The 20,434-nt window shown below is 36.4% G+C and overlaps 1 protein-coding gene across 3 annotated transcripts in view; it reads right to left on the bottom strand.

The window, feature by feature from the left end:
- ZNF800 (zinc finger protein 800) overlaps nucleotides 1–19,915 on the bottom strand; it is a 52,605-nt gene extending 32,690 nt beyond the window's left edge. For 2 of the 3 annotated variants that reach the window (XM_023223504.2, XM_023223507.1), the window contains exons 1-5: nucleotides 19,186–19,915; nucleotides 18,623–18,741; nucleotides 13,102–13,197; nucleotides 4,240–4,383; nucleotides 426–2,118 (exon numbers count right to left, since the gene is read on the bottom strand). In XM_023223504.2, the coding sequence (XP_023079272.1) occupies nucleotides 426–2,118; nucleotides 4,240–4,383; nucleotides 13,102–13,197; nucleotides 18,623–18,683 (1,994 nt within the window). In that variant the 5' untranslated portion in view covers nucleotides 18,684–18,741; nucleotides 19,186–19,915. The remainder of the gene's footprint in view (nucleotides 1–425; nucleotides 2,119–4,239; nucleotides 4,384–13,101; nucleotides 13,198–18,622; nucleotides 18,742–19,185) is intronic. The other variant, XM_023223505.3, reaches the window with a different exon arrangement.
- Nucleotides 19,916–20,434: the final 519 nt, after the last annotated feature.

Genomic DNA, 20,434 nt, shown 5'->3' on the forward strand with positions numbered 1-20,434 from the left:
CACAAGTTCATTCTAATATATTTAACTTTCCTACAATTCATTAATTAGTAGACTAAGTCACTGAATCAAATTAAACCTGTGCAAAGTTAGTTAAACAGAAGACTTCTATTGTAAACATAAGCCAATATAAACGTATATATTTTACAACATTAAAAGGAAAGCACTGACCCTGTGCCATCTACCTACAACTAATTGCATTGTCCTGTGGAAGATAAGTTCTGAAGTTAACTTTTGTTCCCAAGCCACTGGAATAAAGGTCACTGAAGAGGTAAATGCAATATGCACATTACTCTTGCAGTTCCCATTGTCATGAGATATATGGAAGCAAACGTGTTAAAATGGAACCAGCTATAAATTATGGTCAAATGATTTTTTTTTTTAGTTCGATGGGGGGAAAAAAGCAAAACTCTGTAACTGTTCCTCACCAGACAAGAGCCTTAGATCTTGTACTTCGGCCTTTGGTTTTGTTTCCTTCAGGTGAATTGGAAGCATTTGCCTTATGAGTTTTCTTATGATGTTCAAGATAAGTCTTTTTGGCAAATGCCTTTCCACATTTATTGCATCTGTGAAGAGAAAAGTTTTTTGTGACTTTTACTTCAATACCGACGTCAGCTACTTCATACTTTTTACTAGGAGAGTTAGAAGTGCCATCATGTTTTGAATCACTATGTTTTGCTTCATCCCTCGAAGGGCCTCTTTTTGCCACTTTATTTAGAACAAAATCAATAGGCTTTTTTATAGCTCTGATCTCTAAACTGGCTGTTATTTTCCCAAGATAACGAGATGACTTTTTATGAACCACAGTTATATGTCGTATCACATCGCGTTTCCGACGAGTTTCATAAGTGCAAAGAGGACACTTGTAGAATTTAACATAAATGTTATTTCCATCTGTGTGCAACTCGATGTGTTTAGTCAAGTTCTGTTTGGAAGTAAACTGACGTTTACAAAGTTTACAGTAAAGTTGCTTAAAGTCAAAGCCAGCTGAAAGTTTTGGTTTCCTGGTTTTTTGCTGGCCACCTGCAGCTGACGGACTAGTTGATTTAGGGCTTTCAGAGTCTTGTTTAACTTTATTTTTCTGTGCTGCCGGTGTGTTCTTTTTTTCATTTGAATGATTTGTTCCCTTTAATTCAGTCTGTGGAGAATGGGTAATGGAAGGGGGTGAAGATTCTACAGAATCTGCTGGTTCAACTTTAACTTTTATTTCTGAACTGTTGGCAGTATTATTAGGGCCTTTCTCTCTTTTAGAGTTTGTTCCAGAAAGAGTTATCTTGTGGACAATTTGCATATGTCTTTTAAGCATTATTTGTGAACTATATTTCCTCTTGCAAAGGAGGCATTTGCATGCAGTTAAATTGTATTCAGCCTTTGAAGACGACTTTTGTTTTCGAGTCTTAAAAGATTTTTTAGGAGAAACAGAATCCAGGAACAAAGGTTGCCCAGGCTTTGTTGCTATATCAGGAGTAATTGAATCCCTCCTTAGTCCTCTATGAACTTCATCAAAATGCCTCCTTACATTCGCTTTTGTAGCAAATGATTTACAACATACTGGACAACTCCTACTTAATGGAACTAGAACATTCTTACTGCGTCCTTTAGAGGACTGGTTTGGATTCTTTCGTGTTTCAATGTACTTTTTTAGTTCTTCCATCTTTTTCTTGTGTACTTTTCGAATGTGACGGCGAACACCTCGTCTAGAATTGAATTCTTTTCTACAAAGACAACATATCAACTGGTGACCAAAATCAGAATTGTCAGAAGTTTCCAAGTCAGCCTGCGACTCCTGAGGTTGTTCATCACATGTAGGTGCAACTTCATCTGTAACAATCTCAACAGGAGGGGGTTCTACAGTTTCCACCTCTGTATCTGTAACCGGTACTGTTTTTGACTGTTCAGTGCTAGTTTCCTGTATTTGAACTTCAGTTTGTTCAGGAGTACTGCTTGACTCTGTGACTTCAATAGGATTATCAGTCCTCGAAATATATTGAAACACTGCGTTTTGATTAGTTTCTATGGGTTCTAGCTTAATAATATATTCTCGTTTGTCCACACTTGGATATATGGCTTCTAGGAGATCATTTATGGCTTGGCTTTGTTTATCATTTACATCAGGAAGGTCTGTTAAGGAAAAAACAACATTTTAATCTGAAGTAATTAGCCTGCTCTAGCCCTCTAATATTTTAAGATATACGAACCTTTATCTCAGAATCTATTATATTACCAGTTTATTTTTATAAGAGCATTATCTACTTTTCAATATTCTACAAAGACAAAAACTAGTATTAAACTAAAATTTCCTTTAATTTAAATTCTCATCATGATACACAAAAACGTTAAGGAACATATATAATCTGAAGGACTACTTTTGCTTCAAATGCACTTAATATAAAATATATAAGCACTTAAGTGTCCTAAATAATGATATTTCATATTTAGTCTGAACGTTTTAGACTAGCAAAGGCAACTCAAATTCTCATAACTCAAGATTGATAAAACAGCATGAAAAATGTTACTACATAAACAAAAATGGTATTTTTTAGAAAACATAACAGCATTCCTATTAGCTTAATCCATAATAGTCTAATCTAATCTATTTGAGCATCTTATGAAAATGAAAGATTTGTAAGCAAATACGTAAACATAAATGGGATGATGTATAGAAGTATTTGCTAAACTCAGTCCTATTACACGTCTTCTTAACATGACTCAATTTTACTAAAACAAATGATTAAAACTATACAGATTTATTTAAAAACCATAGGTAATTTTATTTCCTTGTACAATAATTACACCCTCTACAAGCAGTCGACTGTCCTATCGTAACAGAGTTGTCTAACACTGGTTAGGGTTCCACGTATTACTACTCTAAAATCTAGCTACAAATTTAGTACCAAATCTGGTATCTATACCAATCAGGAAGTGATTCATTATAGCTCTTCTAGTCTATTCATCTGTTTTTTGAGATGAATAAAGTAGTGTCTATAAGAAAAATACTTTCACAAAAGTATTTCTAGAATGAGTATTGCCAAGACAAGTGCACAATAATCTAGCAAATCCAATTTATCCATTTCACTCTATAAGTTAACTCTACAACTAAAAAATAAATAACTACCTAAAGTCAAACTAATTTTCTACTAGTATTTTAATTTAAAGTTTAGATTTGGAATGAATCTCTACAGACTACTTTTTAATTTATATCTCAATGAGAGAATAGTAAGATCAAATAGTAGTAGGAAAAATTTCCAGGTAAATATAAAATTTTTATTTAATCAATGCTCTATAATATACTTTAAGCCAGCTTCATTATAATTAAAGCCATACTTATTTGGAGATTGCATTTCATACCGATCCCAAAAAGGTTAAGTTGAAAAATGCACAGAATCCACAATGCATCTATGGTATCAGACTGACAAAGTAAGTTCTATATTTTGCAAATCAACAAAGAGTTAAATCCCTAAACAGGAAATAATAAGGTAACCCAATATTGAATTTTTTAATTTACATTAATTCTTTAAAGAAAAAAATACCATTAGATATATTGCCAGCTTAATCACACAAAGACAATATACTGCATTCAAAACAAACATTCTATTCCAGAAAGACTTTATATTAGTCTGCTATCTGCCTTTATCACATAAAGTTATACTGGATCTCAAGTTAGCCTGTAACATAATGTAATTTCTGAGAAAATGACTTATATAAATTTTTCTGAGAACAGAACTGATCTTCAAATCAAGACCTAGAAAACACTAGGAAGATTAATAAAGACTTTTTGATGCTCTCCACCATTCCCAAGAAACGAACAAATTTACCTCATTCTTTGTTCTTTATTCCCAACCTTATCATTTACTTAAGAGAAATCTAAATAAGCGATCAATCACACCTAGTTGCAAATTGTTAAAGAAAAAAGGAGTAAAAAGAAATATCTATTTATGGCCCATATAAACATTCTAAAACAATATCCAATATTAATACAAACAAATATCCTCTTAAATCTCACCTCTTAAATGTCATCTTTAGGAAAACCCAAGTGGAAACCATTGATATGAAAGTACCTAAGAAACTGAATGTAACATTAAGTATTTAATTTTATTCTCCATCTCCACCTAAAAATTATCTGTAACTAGACATCATTATCAAATTATCAGTAACTAGACACCCTTTTAATGCAAATGTATAGTTGCAGTATAAGAATACTTAGCTGTAAAATGTATAACTGAATATATGAAAAAAACTTACTGTCATCCATCTGGAGACTTGGTGGGCAGTAGAATTTTTTATGGGTAATTAAATTTGGTAATCCTCTGAAGAGACTGCGGCATAACTTACATTCAAAAATAGTGTCCACATCTTTTAATAAAATATGCTTAAGTTGTTTAGTTCCTGAGAGAAAAAAGAAAAGAAAAACTTAACACAAAAGGTAACTTTAACATGCCCTTTTAAACTGGACAACCACTGTTGACAGACCAAAAGTGTAGTTACTCTTTGAAAACAAAATATAGGCATTGCCAATTTCTACCACAGTATATTTAGAACTACGTTATAGACTAAATTCTAAGCAAAACTCTACTATCACTTGGAAATCAGGACAACTAAAATTGATGCTTCGTTCCCACTTCAGTAGCCAATTAATTCTTGATATATCCCAAGGCAGTGGTTCCGACATGAGGTTAATCATTACAATGAGCTGGGAATAAAGATGTACATAGCCCTCCCCTAGAGGTTCTGATTTAACAGATTTGGAGTAGGGCAGAAAAATTAAATGTTCCCCCATTATTCCCTGGCAAACTTTTTGGCTGGTTCTTTCAAGCTCTTTTCTGTATAAGGAAGTAAGCAAGGAGTTTTTCAATACATTTTCCCCTGATTCCTTAAAGAAAGTCAAAACTGTATGACAGGATTGCCTGTGACTTTTCTTTTTAAATTCAGTTCAAATTACTTCAGGTTCTGGGCCAGCATGGGATTATGGCTATTTAGCGTGATTCTCTACAAAGTAGAGAATCTTTGTCCATAGTGAGACATAATTTTGAACTTTGCTTACGCCTCTTGACGGCACTATAAATTCATTCAAAGCCTTTCTCCCTTAAAACACCCCAATTACAATTAATTATTGATGTAATTACTAGTTTAATGCCTATCTTCTCTACTAGATTATACACTCCAAAGCAGCCAAGAATAAGCCTTCTTTACAAGCGTAACGTATTCAGTTCTTACAATGCTCAAAAACTATTTGTTGAAGAAACGCTATTAATCTAGGGAATCTAAGTACTACGAAAGAATATCTTTAGGCAGAGAAAAAATAAATGGCAAAAAGCACCCGATCTTTTAAATAAAAACATCCATCAGAAATAAAACACAAATGGAAGGTCTTTAGTCACTATTTTCCTACAGCTCTTTGCCACAGGTAAGGTGGCAAAACTGATCTGCAGTACTTTACTAATTAATGTACCTTTACTTTCCTCAAATTAAAAATTTTTTTAAATGACAATATATTGACTTTAACAGAAAAAGACCCAAGTACCCTGAAAAATATCCTTAAGACTGTCGAGGTGCAAAGTGTTGTGTCATTTAAGAAGCATTTAACCATTTAATAAGCACTGGGACTACTAAAGAGTATCAACTATCTTAGAAGAATAATTAATATAGTAGGGTCTATAAAAGTTAAATAGATCGGGCCGGGCGCGGTGGCTCAAGCCTGTAATCCCAGCACTTCGGGAGGCTGAGACGGGTGGATCACGAGGTCAGGAGATCGAGACTATCCTGGCTAACACGGTGAAACCTCGTCTCTACTAAAAATACAAAAAAAAAAAAACTAGCCGGGCGAGGTGGCGGGCACCTGTAGTCCCAGCTACTCCGGAGGCTGAGGCAGGAGAATGGCGTAAACCCGGGAGGCGGAGCTTGCAGTGAGCTCAGATCCGGCCACTGCACTCCAGCCCGGGCGACAGAGCGAGACTCTGCCTCAAAAAAAAAAAAAAAGTTAAATAGATCGGATTCAATCTTTTGCAATCTGTTTACATTTAATCTTTGAAGTGTATTTTATCATTTTGAAAACGATGATAAATCATTTCCCCACCCCAACATACACACGGCGGGGGAGGGGAGAGAATTATTGTTGATTCAAGCATTCAAAATTCTACTGCAAAAAAGTTACCAGGTTATCACAACTTTACTAAGTCTTGAGAGATTCCAAATCTGATATTATCTACTTCTGTGACCTTAAAAAGCTTTATAATCTTTGTACTTTGGTTTACTCATGTTGTAAAATAGAACAAACCTAACCAAACCTAAGTTGAAGAATTATTAAAGAAAATATGAACCTAAATCCCAGGGAAATTATATACTTGAGTATCTACTGGAAAAAATGTATAGAATAAAATAATTTCTACCATTTCCCAAATCCAAATCTATGTTTACTCCACTAGTCATTATTACCACAAAATCTGAAAATATAAATTTAAAAAGATTCAGAGAATAGCCTGAGTGTTTTTCTTTACATAAAAGTAAATTCTCATATATATATTTCTGAAGTCCATTTCACATTACAAAATATCCTGGCAATGGACTGCTAATATCTTTAGTTCATAGAACTTCATAAGTGAGTGACAAACTATGAGAGGTAGACTGATTTTAGAAAATGCTTTGGTTCAGCCTCTCTAATTGACCTATATATAGTTCTCAGGAAGTGTAGGTGAGTATAGCAGCAGTGGGAAGAAAACAGGAAACTTTTGTACACTGATTCTAAACTACAAAACCTGCCAGACCCATAATACAGATTCATTTTTGCCTTTAAGGATAGTCAAAAAAGATTGAAGAGGAACACCAAAATATGTCAATTAGGTTTAACTTAAGAATTCAACTTAAGATTTAAACAGGATACATGTACATGGCTGCAAATTTAAAGCATAATCAGTCTGTAAACAACATGAGGTTATACATAAAAAATAGTCAAGTGTAAAATATAAGACTGCATCCCTAAATCAGACATATCACTTTGCCTACCAGCTTCTCAATCACAGAAAAATAAAGAGGCTATAAATTTCTTAACTAGTCCTAATTATTCAGTTAGTTATATTCAGTAGGGACTGTATATTTATTCTCAATAAACATCCAAAAAAAAGTATTTGCCTCTAACCTTAACTAATCAATCTTAATTATCAATCACAAATGCTTCCCCTTACCCCCGCCACCCTCTCTCCACACACACAGAGAGAGAGAGAGAGAGAGAGAGAGGAAGTGTGTGTTATTGTTGATCCAAGCAGTCCAGATTTCTTTCAGGTCCACAGATACACCAAATGTTTCCTTTCCCTCACTTTTCAGGCCTTCACCTATGTTTTATCCTCTCTGACTATAACGTTCTCCCACTTTCCTGATCTGATTCACTTCTAATAATCCTTCAGATCCCAGCATAGATGTCACTTCCTCCAGGAAGCCTTCAATAATCAACTTCTTCTGTTTGTTGTTGTTGTTGTTTGTTTGTTAAAAATCCTTCACCTACACTCTCATAGCACCCTAGACATCTATACTAGCTTATCCACAATTTTGTAATTAATTACTTTTCCATATCCCCATTAAACTGGAAGATTAGAACAGAGAAGATATCTCTGATGCTCACCGTTACTCCAGCCCTCAGGATAACGTATGACTGACATTTGCTAAATGAAATACTACAGAGCTCTATGTATAAAAAAAACCTTCTCTAAAAATAAGATTTTTATAATCTATGTTAACTGAGGAGTCAAAAATGAGACTTTAAAACTTTTCTAATTCCACTTATATATTTAACAAATGAGAAAAATAAGGTGTGTCTCAGTCCACAAACAGAGATAATAAAAGTTTTTCCTTTAGTTTTAGTCACCATTTAAGATTTTGTTATTTTTCCCCCATGGAGACAGAATGACTTTATTCAAAGTCAGCTACAATTTTCTGATTGCTCTGCTCACTTACAACTGGACACAGCCAACTGTAAGTGCCTCTGTCAATAGCTAAAACTTCCTGTCACCTGAGACAACAGACATGGTCATCTAGACAGCAACATAAAGTACCTCCACAGCTCTTGATGTTGAGAAACAGATAGCCACGCTGACTTCCTTCTTCTTTTCCTATATTGCTCTCTTTCTTGCCTTAGGGTTTTAAATTATCTTAGAAATCACCACTTACTGCTTACATAGATCAGTACCTTTCAAACATCCAGCCCTCCAAAGGAAAGGCTTTTGATAGCTAAAGATTAATGACTGTATATTCCAGATTTTCACACATAATAGATGCTCAACAAAAACTACTTAAACTTCATCAAGGGTTTATCTTGTGTTATTCTTTAATAGCAAGTGCACTGCATGTACGGATGAAAATGTTTAAAATATGTTTTCAAAAGGAATCAGTATTCAATTTTACATTAGGTTGGATGGCAGTCACATTACAATATGACAACATTAATTCTAACTCTTCTATGCTAGACAAAGATAAGGTTTCATTTTCTTAATGCACTGACATTTTGGTCAATGCCCATTTTAAGTGATGACAAGAATACTTCTTAAATGGTATACTGCTTGCTTACTATTGGCTCAAACATAAACTCAATCTTCTTTAGGATGACCACTTAATTACAATATCATCCAAACACTGCAAGCAAATAAATGTACGTTCCTCATCACAACTCTTGAAGGAAATTTCTTACTGATCATCCTTAACATAAGGAATCAAAGATACAAAGAAAACTTAAGAAATTGAAAGTTTTGTCCTAAAACTATCACCTGTAAGGGTTGGTTAAAAATATATATATGTGTGTTCATTATAGAGCACTGCCACATACCACAATAAACTTGTAAGTAGAATAAAATTATCTTAGGGCAGCACCTACTTTGGGAATCTTTTAGTTTAATCTAACAAACACTTATTGAGCACATATTAAATACCAGGTACACTGTTACTCACTGGAAATATGAAAGATACAGTCTTTCCCCCACTGAGAAACTCACAGATCAATACAAACAGCTGTTGTCTTGGGAACGTAACACCAGATGACATGCTTTGAAAATGAATGTAAGGAAAACCAAATCTACTTTTTTCTTATTAAAAAAAAAAAAAAAGTCCCATTTTAAATTTCCTATAACTGCTATGTAACAACAAAAAAAGAAAAAGCCATCATAAGTATTGCACTCTCCCATGTACCTCAGAAAAATCATGTCCACCCTACGCTTTGCCTTCAGAATCAGGACTGAAGTATCACCATTCAGTCAGAGATTAAACTAATTGCAATTAAAGTTGTTTCAAGGAGAAAAAAAGAAAAAGCCTAAGTTAAATGACCAAACCCAAATTCAGAAAGATAATGACAGCAAACATCACATGAAGCTAATTCTCATTTTTCATTACCATACTATTAAAGTTACAATTTATTCCTCCCTGAGTCAAAAAAAGAGTTCCCCGCACATACTACTCTAACATATTCTACATGTAGAATCTTTTTTCTACAAATTATATATTTCTTTTCTTACAATACTATATATTTCAAGAATTTAAAAAGAAGATGTCAGCTTCATATTAAAGACCAGTCTTGAATACCAGACAAAATTATTATCCTTCTTTTCTCCCCTCATTTTTCTCTGTCTAACCATAGGGGCATTCCATAGTTCCTTTGCCTCTAGCAGACAACTAAGAGATTCTGAAAGAATACTGAACTCAACTAAACCAATTTAATAAACACATAAAAGACATTTAATAGACATGTAAAGGTAGTACACTTTTTATCTGCTATTTAAAATTTTGTTTTGGTTTGGGGAGAGAGGTCAAAGAGGAAGGAAGATAAACTGAAAGTGTTATAGAGAGGAGGGAAATTTGAAGACATCAAATTACAAACATGATCCTAGCAGGACAACACAGCCAAAGCAAGACTACACAAAGGGTAAGGCACAGTCAAGGTAGCACAAGAAACCAGTGGTTCAGAGCAAACAGCAGGTCTCAAGTCAGCCAATCATCAGGAATTTCCAACAGGAAAACCTATAGCTGCAAAACACACAGGCTTCTTAAAAAATGAGGCATCTATCTATGGACTAATATCAACAATAGTTGACTCTACAGTTAATAAAGCAAAGGTACACAAGAGTATGCAGAGTTAGTTACCGTTCGTGTTAAGAAGAAAATGAGGGATATAGGTTTGTATATGTATAAAAGGTCTCTGGAAGAAGACACATAAATGATGTAGCAGTGCTGCCTGAGCAAAGGGGAACTGAAGAACTGAATAGTATAGAAACTTATTTTTTCCTCTATACCCTTCTGTACTTTACTATTTAAAATCACAGACATGTATTACTTATTATAAAAAGAAAAACTCATTTAATTTAAATTTGCAAGTTAAGCAGACTAATAAAGGGATACCAGAAGTCCATAAGAATTTGTCATTTCAATCCAAGAAAATAGTTCAAAGCAAAAGCTCAAGTGTCAGGCAAACAGGATGGGTTAAAACCGGTCAAGCAGTCAGTATAGCACACACAGAGTGGTGGACATTAAAAATGAGTCAACTCCTTCATAAGACAGAACCTTTTATGAACTTCCAGCTTGCATAGGAATTAATACCTGGTCACAGACAGCCCAGTGTAGGCAGAAGGTGAGACATAAAAGGAGATGATACAGCAGCTGAAGATAACTATCTGAGCTTGAAGATAAAGGTAGATAACCTAACATGTTACTACTGTTCAACCTGATTTATACCGTTATGACTTAACTGATTTATACTCTATAGGTTAACAAGAGCAAAAGCATGGACTTCAGGGTTCTATCTTCAAATATCTGTCAAAGATATATAGCACCACCAGGATAGTTCTTTAAATGCAATGTATGTGACCTAATTGTAATGGGAAGAGTCTAGAAATAGATGAGTCATTGAGGGTGTACTTGGGAGTAGAGTGGAATAGGAAGAACAGAGCCTCAGAGCTAGAAGGGATCTTTGTCCCCAAATTATACAGTCCAGACTTCCGTACCATTCTCCCAAGGTTTTAGTATCAACTTAAATGCCTTACTGCTAAAGAAGGGTTACCATAGTAGATATTAGATTAATCAGAAATGCAAGAGATTACTATCTTGAAGATATTAAAATTTCTTAGTTACAGGATACAGTAATGAAGTAAAATAATTTTTTTAATCCAAAATTAGTTTCTTTGTACCACTCTCAGCATATTTCTAAATCACCTCTAACTTAAACTGTTGTGTACTCAGAAAATTAAAATAATAGTATTTTCAGAATTTGTCTGAATAAAACATAACGCAAAAGGCAAATCTGCTGATATCATTTTAAAAGGAATGCAATTCAAAATATCAACATAAAATGGCTTTGTAATTGTACCATTTCAAATTACCTGTTTCACTGCCTCACTTCTTTAGCTAAGGGAGTAAAAATATGACAGAAAACAGAGAACAGATATGATCACAACACAATAAGAAAATAATTAATTTAATTTTTAAATATCTGCCTTCTAAAAAAGATTCCAAAAATCTTTTTTAATTCTGTACCCACACAGATTTTTGGGTACACGTTCTTGTCGAAAAGACAGTTTTTTAACAAGTCAAAGCACTTATGACTTAACTAATTCTAACTTCTTAATTAAAAAAACACTATAATAAACTAACACAGTATAACTTCATTAATTCCAAATTAAGAATTTTAAAAAATAAACCTATAACAAGTAATATTACTAAATATGAAAAGCTATTGCTCTCATTTCCATGGTATGAGAAAGAACCAAAAAAACCCTTTAAAACTCTATTCTAAAAGTAGCTAAAACAAACAATTTTTTCTGTTAAGCCAGAAATATACTGTCCCTAATAAGTAAAATTCTATTTTAATTGAACTTATCACAAGAAAATTTGACCTATAAATTATCTGTTAGTCAAGCGCAATTATCAAAAGTAAAAATCAAACAACAAAAAAATCCCTAAACTAGTTTATACCACCATCCAATATAAGGATAGGCACTTGGTATACACTCAATACTTCATAAATTAAATATAGATAAAAGCAAAGCCATGAGTACTACAGATGAAAAGTCTAAGAAATGGATCTTTTGGAGAGTCAGAGAAAAAATAAATGTTTTAATTTAGATTCTATTTCTTAGAATCCTAAAGTAAAGCAAATATATGATTCCCCCTTTATAACAATTTAGAAACAAGCATCTCAAAAAATTTCTCATGAATACAAAACAAGTAGTTACATATGAATCATTTTTTCCTTTGAACCTCAGAAATTTTTCATTAAGGTAGTTAAGATTTAAAATAATGATGAGGTATTCTAATCCTCTAAGTGTTCATCAGTCATATTTATTTCCTTGTTCACATTTGAGTGAATAGTCTGCAATGTCAGAGAAGCCAAATAAATATAGAAGGGGTGGCCAAGTGGATTATAGGAATCACAGCAACCTAACATCTTACTGATAACATAGGGGTGCTAACAGTTCCCAATCATTTTACATGTTGTAAGTAACACCTATTTTAAAACACTGGATTGCAATTACACAATTATATTTATTATAAAGCTAATTCTTATTATCAGCTAACGAAAATAAAATCTAAGCAAATATATCTGAAGATATCAGGGCGGGAATACTGTCTTTCTTCTATCTTGTGCTCTATTAAAGATACCAAAACTCCACAAACTCAAGGGTTAGGGAGAAGAAGGCGAATCACATAAACATAAATAAGGTGATTAATCTAGAACAAGTGACATCTCAGACATTCTGACTAATCTACTATACCAAAGCTCATGAACACCCAGAATAATTTACTGCCTTTTGAGAGTTTACACAAAACATGCCACAAGATATCAATGGATCTTTAAGAAGTGCTTTACCAGAAAATACACCACATAATGTATCTCTTTAAATCATACTAAACAAATATATTTTAAAATTAATATACCATATATAGTACTGAAGAATAATCTCTAGATCAAGTCCATATTTATACATCCACTTTTTTAAAATATGAAAATTTTAAATATTCTATAAAGAAAGCCAACATATACATTTTAATGTTTTTTTAAAAATTACTTCTAAGGACTTCTAGGTAGTTTTTAACTACTATGTGAAGATTGAAAAATATATCCTAAAACATTCATACCTGATCGAAAGCACTCAATTATTTGTTGAATACCAGATTTGGATGTCTGTAGTGGTTGCTGTAACAAAGGAGGATCTCCAGGTTCCAGGATATAAACTACATGGAAGACAAACACCCACCCCAATCCCCACAAAAAAAGGGTTATTTAAATCATTTACTATTAAAGTAAAACAATGGCTTTCTACAATTACATTAAGGATAATCACACTTTTGCCCGCACACACACACATATATAAAATATGTAGATATACATATAATTAACCATCATCTTTGGAAGGCAAAATGAAACAATGGAGAAAAAAACTAAAACTATTCTCCATTAAAGGCTAAATTAAGGCCACTTAAGGCTAGATATTAGGTTTCAATACAAAGACCTTACTATTTTGGTATTAATTAGTACACATTCTTCATGTTTGCCTTTTTATTCCCCTTAAAGAGGAACCACTACATTTAATCAAAATTCTAAGGCAATGGTGGCCTAGCCACACTTTATAAACCATTCCAAAATCCTTTGGATAATCTGGTATAACTCTGGATATTTATGAGCAAAATGTCAAAAATCACTGCCTAAAGAAATAACTGAACAAGTGCACAATGATGGATGCAGAATAATGTTCACTGTAGTGCTCTGCAGCACTGTATATAATTGAGAGAAATTTCAAACAACTTAAAAGTCTCTTAATAGTGACCAGATTAAACAAACTATGAAATGTCCATAAAACAGACTTTTTCATGACTGTTAGAAAGGATAAGCTAGTTCTATGTATATTCACAACAAAGCATAGCAATAATTGTTAAGCAACAAACACAGGTTATAGAATATGATCCTATTTACATTAGTACATAGGTACATGCAGAAATATATAAATTTAATATATATTTGTATATATGTACAAATGCTGTTAGGGTGGATTTTCAGGGATAATATTTGCTTTCTGCCTCACACTTCAATGCTGCTTCAGAGTCTGGTTTTTAGAAGTATGCATTTTAGAAAGGACACATTTTTACAATAGTAAAAATAATCTTTCCATTTTAAAAATTAAAAATTTCATTTTTACATAAAGAGGTTTATATATCCCTAATTCCCAAGATTCTCAGATTAGTAGTATAGATACATAATAAATTACAGTAATATGAATAAAGGCAAAAGAAAAGGAAAACTGGGTTTCTTAATCAGTTATCAAATAGAGACGGTTGTGATGGAGAAAAACTGACCATTTTAATTATCTCTTTTTTAAATATGCTATAATGTTCTACTCAACTATGACCATTGTAACGCAGGACCATCCGCTTAGGGTGAGGAGAAATGAAGGGTGATTCCAACAATATGTGCTACTCTTGCTTCAGGGTTTAGGCTTGGACAGTACTTAGCTTTCTGATAAGGGGGCTAAACTAGCCTACTGTATTATGTATATAGACACAGGCTTGGATTCTCCTTTATGCTTCAAATTTAGTGCTCAGTGTACACAAACAAGAAGAATGATGTTTTGGACCAACTCATTTCATCAAGCAAATTTTCCCCAATTTTAAGAGACACGTGGCCTGGTGCAGTGGCTGAGGCCTGTAATCCCAGCACTTTGGGAGGCTGAGGCAGGAGGATTACTTGAGCCCAGCAGTTCAAGACCAGCCCGGCAAAATGGCAAGACCCCATCTCTACAAAAAATACAAAACTTAGCCAGGCGTGGTGGCTCACGCCTGTACTCCCAGCTACTTGGGAGGCTGAGCTGGGAAGATCGCTTGAGCCCGGGAGGCAGAGAGGTTGCAGTGAGCTGTGATCACGCCACTGCACTCCAGCCTGGGCAACACAGCAAAACTGTCTCTAAATTAATTAATTAATTAATTAATTAATTAATTAATTAATTTAGGTGTATTTTAGATTAATTAAGAACACACACACACTCATTTTGAGAATGTCTGACATTGGCACTAACTGCAGTGATTAAGAACATAAGAATCCAGACCTGGACTGTCTGTGTTTAAATTCTTTTTCTGCCATTTACTAGATACAATTAGGGCAAATTAAACTCTCTGATTTCTCTTTTCTCAGATCTAAAATAGAGATTTTCAAAGTACTTAAATTACAGGGTTGTATAGGGGTTAAATAAGCTACTGCAGGTCAACTGCTTAAAACAGAACCTGGGACATAGTAAGTGCTCAATAAACATTCTACCATCACTATCATCAACATGTATCCATCAGTTGCTTTCCTGACACCAAAAACTAAAAAATCTTTTTTCAAAATCAAAGAGAATTAAACTTCTTAGGAAAACAGAAGTTTGTAAACAGACCAGTATCATCTACTTGAATAAATTGATTTCTCCTATTTGTACATTATAGCAACTGGTAACTACTTACAAAAAAGAAATGATAACTACAATCCTATTTGTACATTATAGCAACTGGTAACTACTTACAAAAAAGAAATGATAACTACAAAAAAGAGGGTGAAAACCCACACAACTGTAAAAAACTAAATGCTTCAAAGTCTCCCTCTGTCAGTTACAAGAATTCTAGAATTGGAGAACGAAAAAACCAAAATAAATAAGGGATGGATACTGGGAAAAACATATTCGAGGTTCTCCTTAGAGCTCCTTCATTTACAAATGTGTTCCAGAAAACCTTCTATATAAAATACAGCAACTTCCACTTCCACATGACAGCACCTCATTTTAAAGCTAAAGCAAAATATTCTTACCCATCACCCTCAGAACACTACTACCACCAGAACACATACACATCCTGAGATAACATTCAAAATAAGCCCGGGATTAGCTTAGCTGTGCCTGGACACAACCACTTGGTATACACATCTGTGTAGCTCCCACTCTAAAGAAACAATTCTTCCTTCACTTGAAAACATACTCAACTCTAGAAAACTTTATTATATTAATACTTTATAAAATTGCTTCTTACATATCCTATCATCCTCCCAAGATCAGACCCACCCAGGTTACATGACCATTTAGGGAAAAAAAAAAAACTTTCTCCAACCAAAAAACCCAAATCCTCAGAACATCTTTCCTTATACTCTTTCAAAAACACACTTCCCAGAATGTAACACTGACTTTTGTAAGAGTCTCTCCTCCCTTAAAACAAGGCCCTTAAAAGATTCTTCTACTTACGATGTGTGGGACTTGCTTACAAATACTAGGGGGAGAGAGAGTAGGTGGAAGGTAAAGAGAGTGATTGGGGGAGGAGGGGAGGAAAGAACATATAAGAAAAGAGATTGTCCATGTAACAACAACTGATGGAGTTGTGTGATGGTTACATCAAGTTCCTCATATCATCTAGTTTTGAAGGTTTGGAAATTTCTATTAATAAAATCTTAAAATATAACTAAGAAAACACATACACCGTCAGAGTTATAGTGCCACCCTTCACTATAAATTGACCTCTCTCTTCAAGGCAGAATGGCCTCATCAGGAATATACCGATCGCCTCTGGAGACTCACCCAGTATTCATAATCCAAATGTGGACAGATTTTTATTAAACTTTATGTCATCTTCCCTCCATCTGTGGACATGCTCTTTTAAAAGCTATCACACTACAACGTATTTCTTTCAGTCCTGGAAATGTCCTACCCACTCAGCATATACCTTCCCCTGAAATAATGACAGTGAACTATCCTATAAGTTAACAAACTTCTAGCTTTTCATTCAACAAAATTCTCAGAAAGTTTGATTCAAGTTAAGAAGGCAAGGAAACAGTAACTACTGTTGACGTGATAAGTCTGAAAATTAACCTGCATGGAAAAAGTTTCTAGTAAAAGATGATGAAAATTTTAAACTAATACAATTTTATCCGAGTTCCTGCTAGTTGGGGAGGAAAAAAAAAAAATAAGCAAAAACATTTCAATACATATTAAAAAGTTCAAGTCTAGAAAATATCTTTAAAAGACATTAAAGTCTTCAGAAAACTTCCACTACCAGAACATACTAAAAAAGGTATAATCACAAATTAGCTTCTTTGTTTACTTCTTTATGTCTATCTCTTCCCACTCAAACATTTTATAAAAAAAGGACCTTATCTGTCTGGTTCACCACTGATATCCCCATTGCCTTCGACAGTGCCTAGCTCTCAATAGGTGTTCAATAACAATTTGTTAAAGAAATGAATGATCGAATAAATTTCTTCCTAAATAAGATGGTTTCATTAACTAATTCAATTTCAATGATTAGAAGTGTTCTAAGAAAAAAGAAAAAAAAATCTAGACGAAAAGGTCAGTGGAACATGAGGTTAAATGGCATTCACATCTGTATAGTTCAAAACTAGCAAACTCCATTCAACATCAGTAAAACGTAAGTGATATATCTGCAGTTCAAATACACAAAACATGCAGTGTGAAAGGGTCCTGAAAGTTAAACAGGTTAAAGCAGTTCAATAGAAACTGGATCCCATCCAAGGATTGCCTGTTTTATTAGTAGAGGTAAGTTACTACTGATCTCAGCAAAATACAGTAGAGATAGGGTTGCAGTACGAATTTTATCCTCATCTGTAGCAAAGTTTTCTTAAAAAGGAAGCTCTTCCCTTCTTCTGATATTTTTTTTTCATTAATCAGAAAATTACCTAAAAGGAACTCTACTGTGATAAAATCCAAGCATATAAGTGAAGTTAAAATATTCCAACAAAAAGCAATTATTAAATGCTTCAAATGTATTAAAAATCTGATAACTTTTAGGTCAAAAATAATGATAAACATCTGCCTTTAAACTAGAAGAGCACAGTCTTTATTTGATTTAGTGATGGTATGCATTCAATGATTCCCTTTTAAGTTATACCTTTTAATGATTGCCATAAAGCATATCAAAGTTCTAGGTAGAAAAAACTTGTCAACAGTATATCAAGTTTATCAAATTAAAGTTTGCTAGTACTCCTTATGAGACTCCGAAAAACAACTTTTTCACATGATTAATTCAACTAAAGCAAGTTTCATTCCATAAAATACCCTGGAAATAATTATGTATTCTACCTAAATAAAAAAAAGAGATTTCTCTTTTATTTTGCAATATAATATGTTCTGCCCAAGAAATTTTTTTAAAGGTTGCACTTAGCAAAACCTGATTCTCCCAATGAGTTCAACAAACTTTTAAAACCCAAACTAAACTCACTTTTAGACTTTCAGAACTACTTGTTGATAAAAATGCCTAAGGACAGTGAAACAATTTCAAGACAACAAATCTAGTATTCTACGTTTTCCTTTCTCCTCAGTTTTAAACACTTACAGTCCATAGGAGTATATTAACTGGAGGATGCCTTGAAAGAGAAAGAAAAAAGACTGAGCGACTGATCTTGTGGAAATGATTTAAGGTGACACTTGCAGTACTTTTTTTAAGGGATCAAGCAGGGGAGACCTCTTGTTTGTACAAGCTTTTAGCTTCATAACTGGCTTATGCTGGGGAATATTATAGCCTGCTTAAGAATAACTACTGGGGCAGGAGGGAAAAAAAAAAACTAGAAAGAAAGAGAAGGCAGAGTGGCTCTGATGGAGGGCAAAACAACTGGGGACGAAGAGGGGTCTACCTGGTTCACAGCATCCGTGATGATGGTGGTCAGTCTGACAGTATTTGTCCCTTAAAGGCATTTTCAGTGGACTCGACCTACTTTCCTTTCACTGTAAGAAGCTCTTCATTGCGGCGTGGCTGTTGAAAGAAGCACAAACCCGTCACTCGCCCTGAACTTCCTGGGGAGTACTGGTTGCATTTTCCAGATACGTTCCCATCATCAGCCATCCGTTTTCCCTCCACGGACCCGTACCTCCCTCTCGAAAAGAAAACAGAAAGACGCACAAACCCTTCTGCAGCCCAAACTCCCCACACAGGTTCATCGCCCTACCCGGAAACGCAGCCTCGGGTGCGCAGCGCAGGGCGAAGGCCTGGCCAGCTGCGCGGGCGGCTGCGGCCTCACCGTCCCGGGCGGGCGCGCGGAGAGGGAGCGCGGAGCGCGGCGGGCACCGCCAGGCTCTGGGACTACGGAGGTGCCGCTCCCGCCGACTGCGGGCTCACGCCGCGCCCTCCCGCTACGCACGTGCGTTGGGGTCTCCCTGGCGGAGACCCCGTTCCCACAACCAAGTGCGCCCAACTTACTCAACTCCTAGGGCGGGCCGGCGGGCGGAAGGAAGGCAGGCAGGCCGGGCAGCCGCGGGGACAGCCTGGCGTGGGGGGCGGCTGCGGGCCCCACCTGGCGCAGCCTCCGCTGACCACGCGAGGGAACCGGGACTCGGGCCCGACGCGTTCCCAAAGAGTCCCCGCCGGCGCTGACGCGGAAGCGCCACAGCTCACCACGTCCCTCCGCGGGCCGAGGCGACTGCGGCGGCGGCTTACGGCGTCCTCCGCGCTGTGTGGCTAGGCGGGTGGCGCGCGGGCGGAGGCAGTTGACAGGAGGAACTGCCCGGCAGCAGCTGCCGCCGCCACCGAAGGAGCCGGAACTGGAGCGGGTAGGACCTGAGGCTCCCCTCGCTGGGGCAACGGCTGCCGCCGCAGCCCTGGTCCTTCCAGCGCCGTTCCACCTGCAACGGTCCCTCAGGCTTTAGGAGAGGGGCGGGGAAGAATGGGGATCTCCCCCCACCTTGGGCCTTTTCGGTGGTAGTTGTTGTTTCAGGAAACTTTATTAAGTCAGTCTCTTTTTCTCTGTCGTCCCCTCCTCCGGAGAGCCCGAGCTACCGCCGCGGAGCGCGTAGGAAGGGGGAAGCAGAGACTCTCCGGCAGCGACAGGGAGCGACTGACTGACCCCGGACGGAGATGGGGCGAGGGCAGGAAGTGACAAGCTCACCGAGTGGGTGGGGGGAGTGTGGCCGGCACGCCCGGGAGCGCCGCGCGCATGCGCCCGGTTGGCGCCCCCGCTTGTGGGGAGGGGACGCGCTGTACCCGCTGCGGCCAGTGGGGAGGGGACCGGGTCCGCGGGCGCGAGGGCTCTGTCCAAGGGGAGGAAACCGGGGCAGGGAACACCAGGGCCGCGGCCGGAGTCTCGGGCCGACCGAGAGCCGAAGCCCAGGGTGAGGTGTGAGGTTTGCGGTGCGGCGTGCGCGCCCACGGAGACGGGTTGCTCCGCCACTGAACTGTTGCTCTCGGCGTTCTCTGTTCAGTGGAACTGAAACTCGGGGAGGGTTAGGAGAGGGGTTAGGAAGCGGTGAGCAGAAGTATGAGCCGTAAGGAGTGATGATCCGTAAAAGGCTGTCAGTGCATTGCTAAATGGCAAAAATTGAACTTATTTTTTTCTTGCCAACAATTTTCGAAGCGTGCCTCCCGGAACTTGGGGGTTGTTTTATCAGGCACAAGGGAGGGAAAGCATCTACTGGTAGCAGATGGGTATTTATCCCGGCAGCTCCGCCTCGAA

This window comes from Piliocolobus tephrosceles, chromosome 8 (genome assembly GCF_002776525.5).
Source record: "Piliocolobus tephrosceles isolate RC106 chromosome 8, ASM277652v3, whole genome shotgun sequence".
NCBI lineage: Eukaryota > Metazoa > Chordata > Mammalia > Primates > Cercopithecidae > Piliocolobus > Piliocolobus tephrosceles.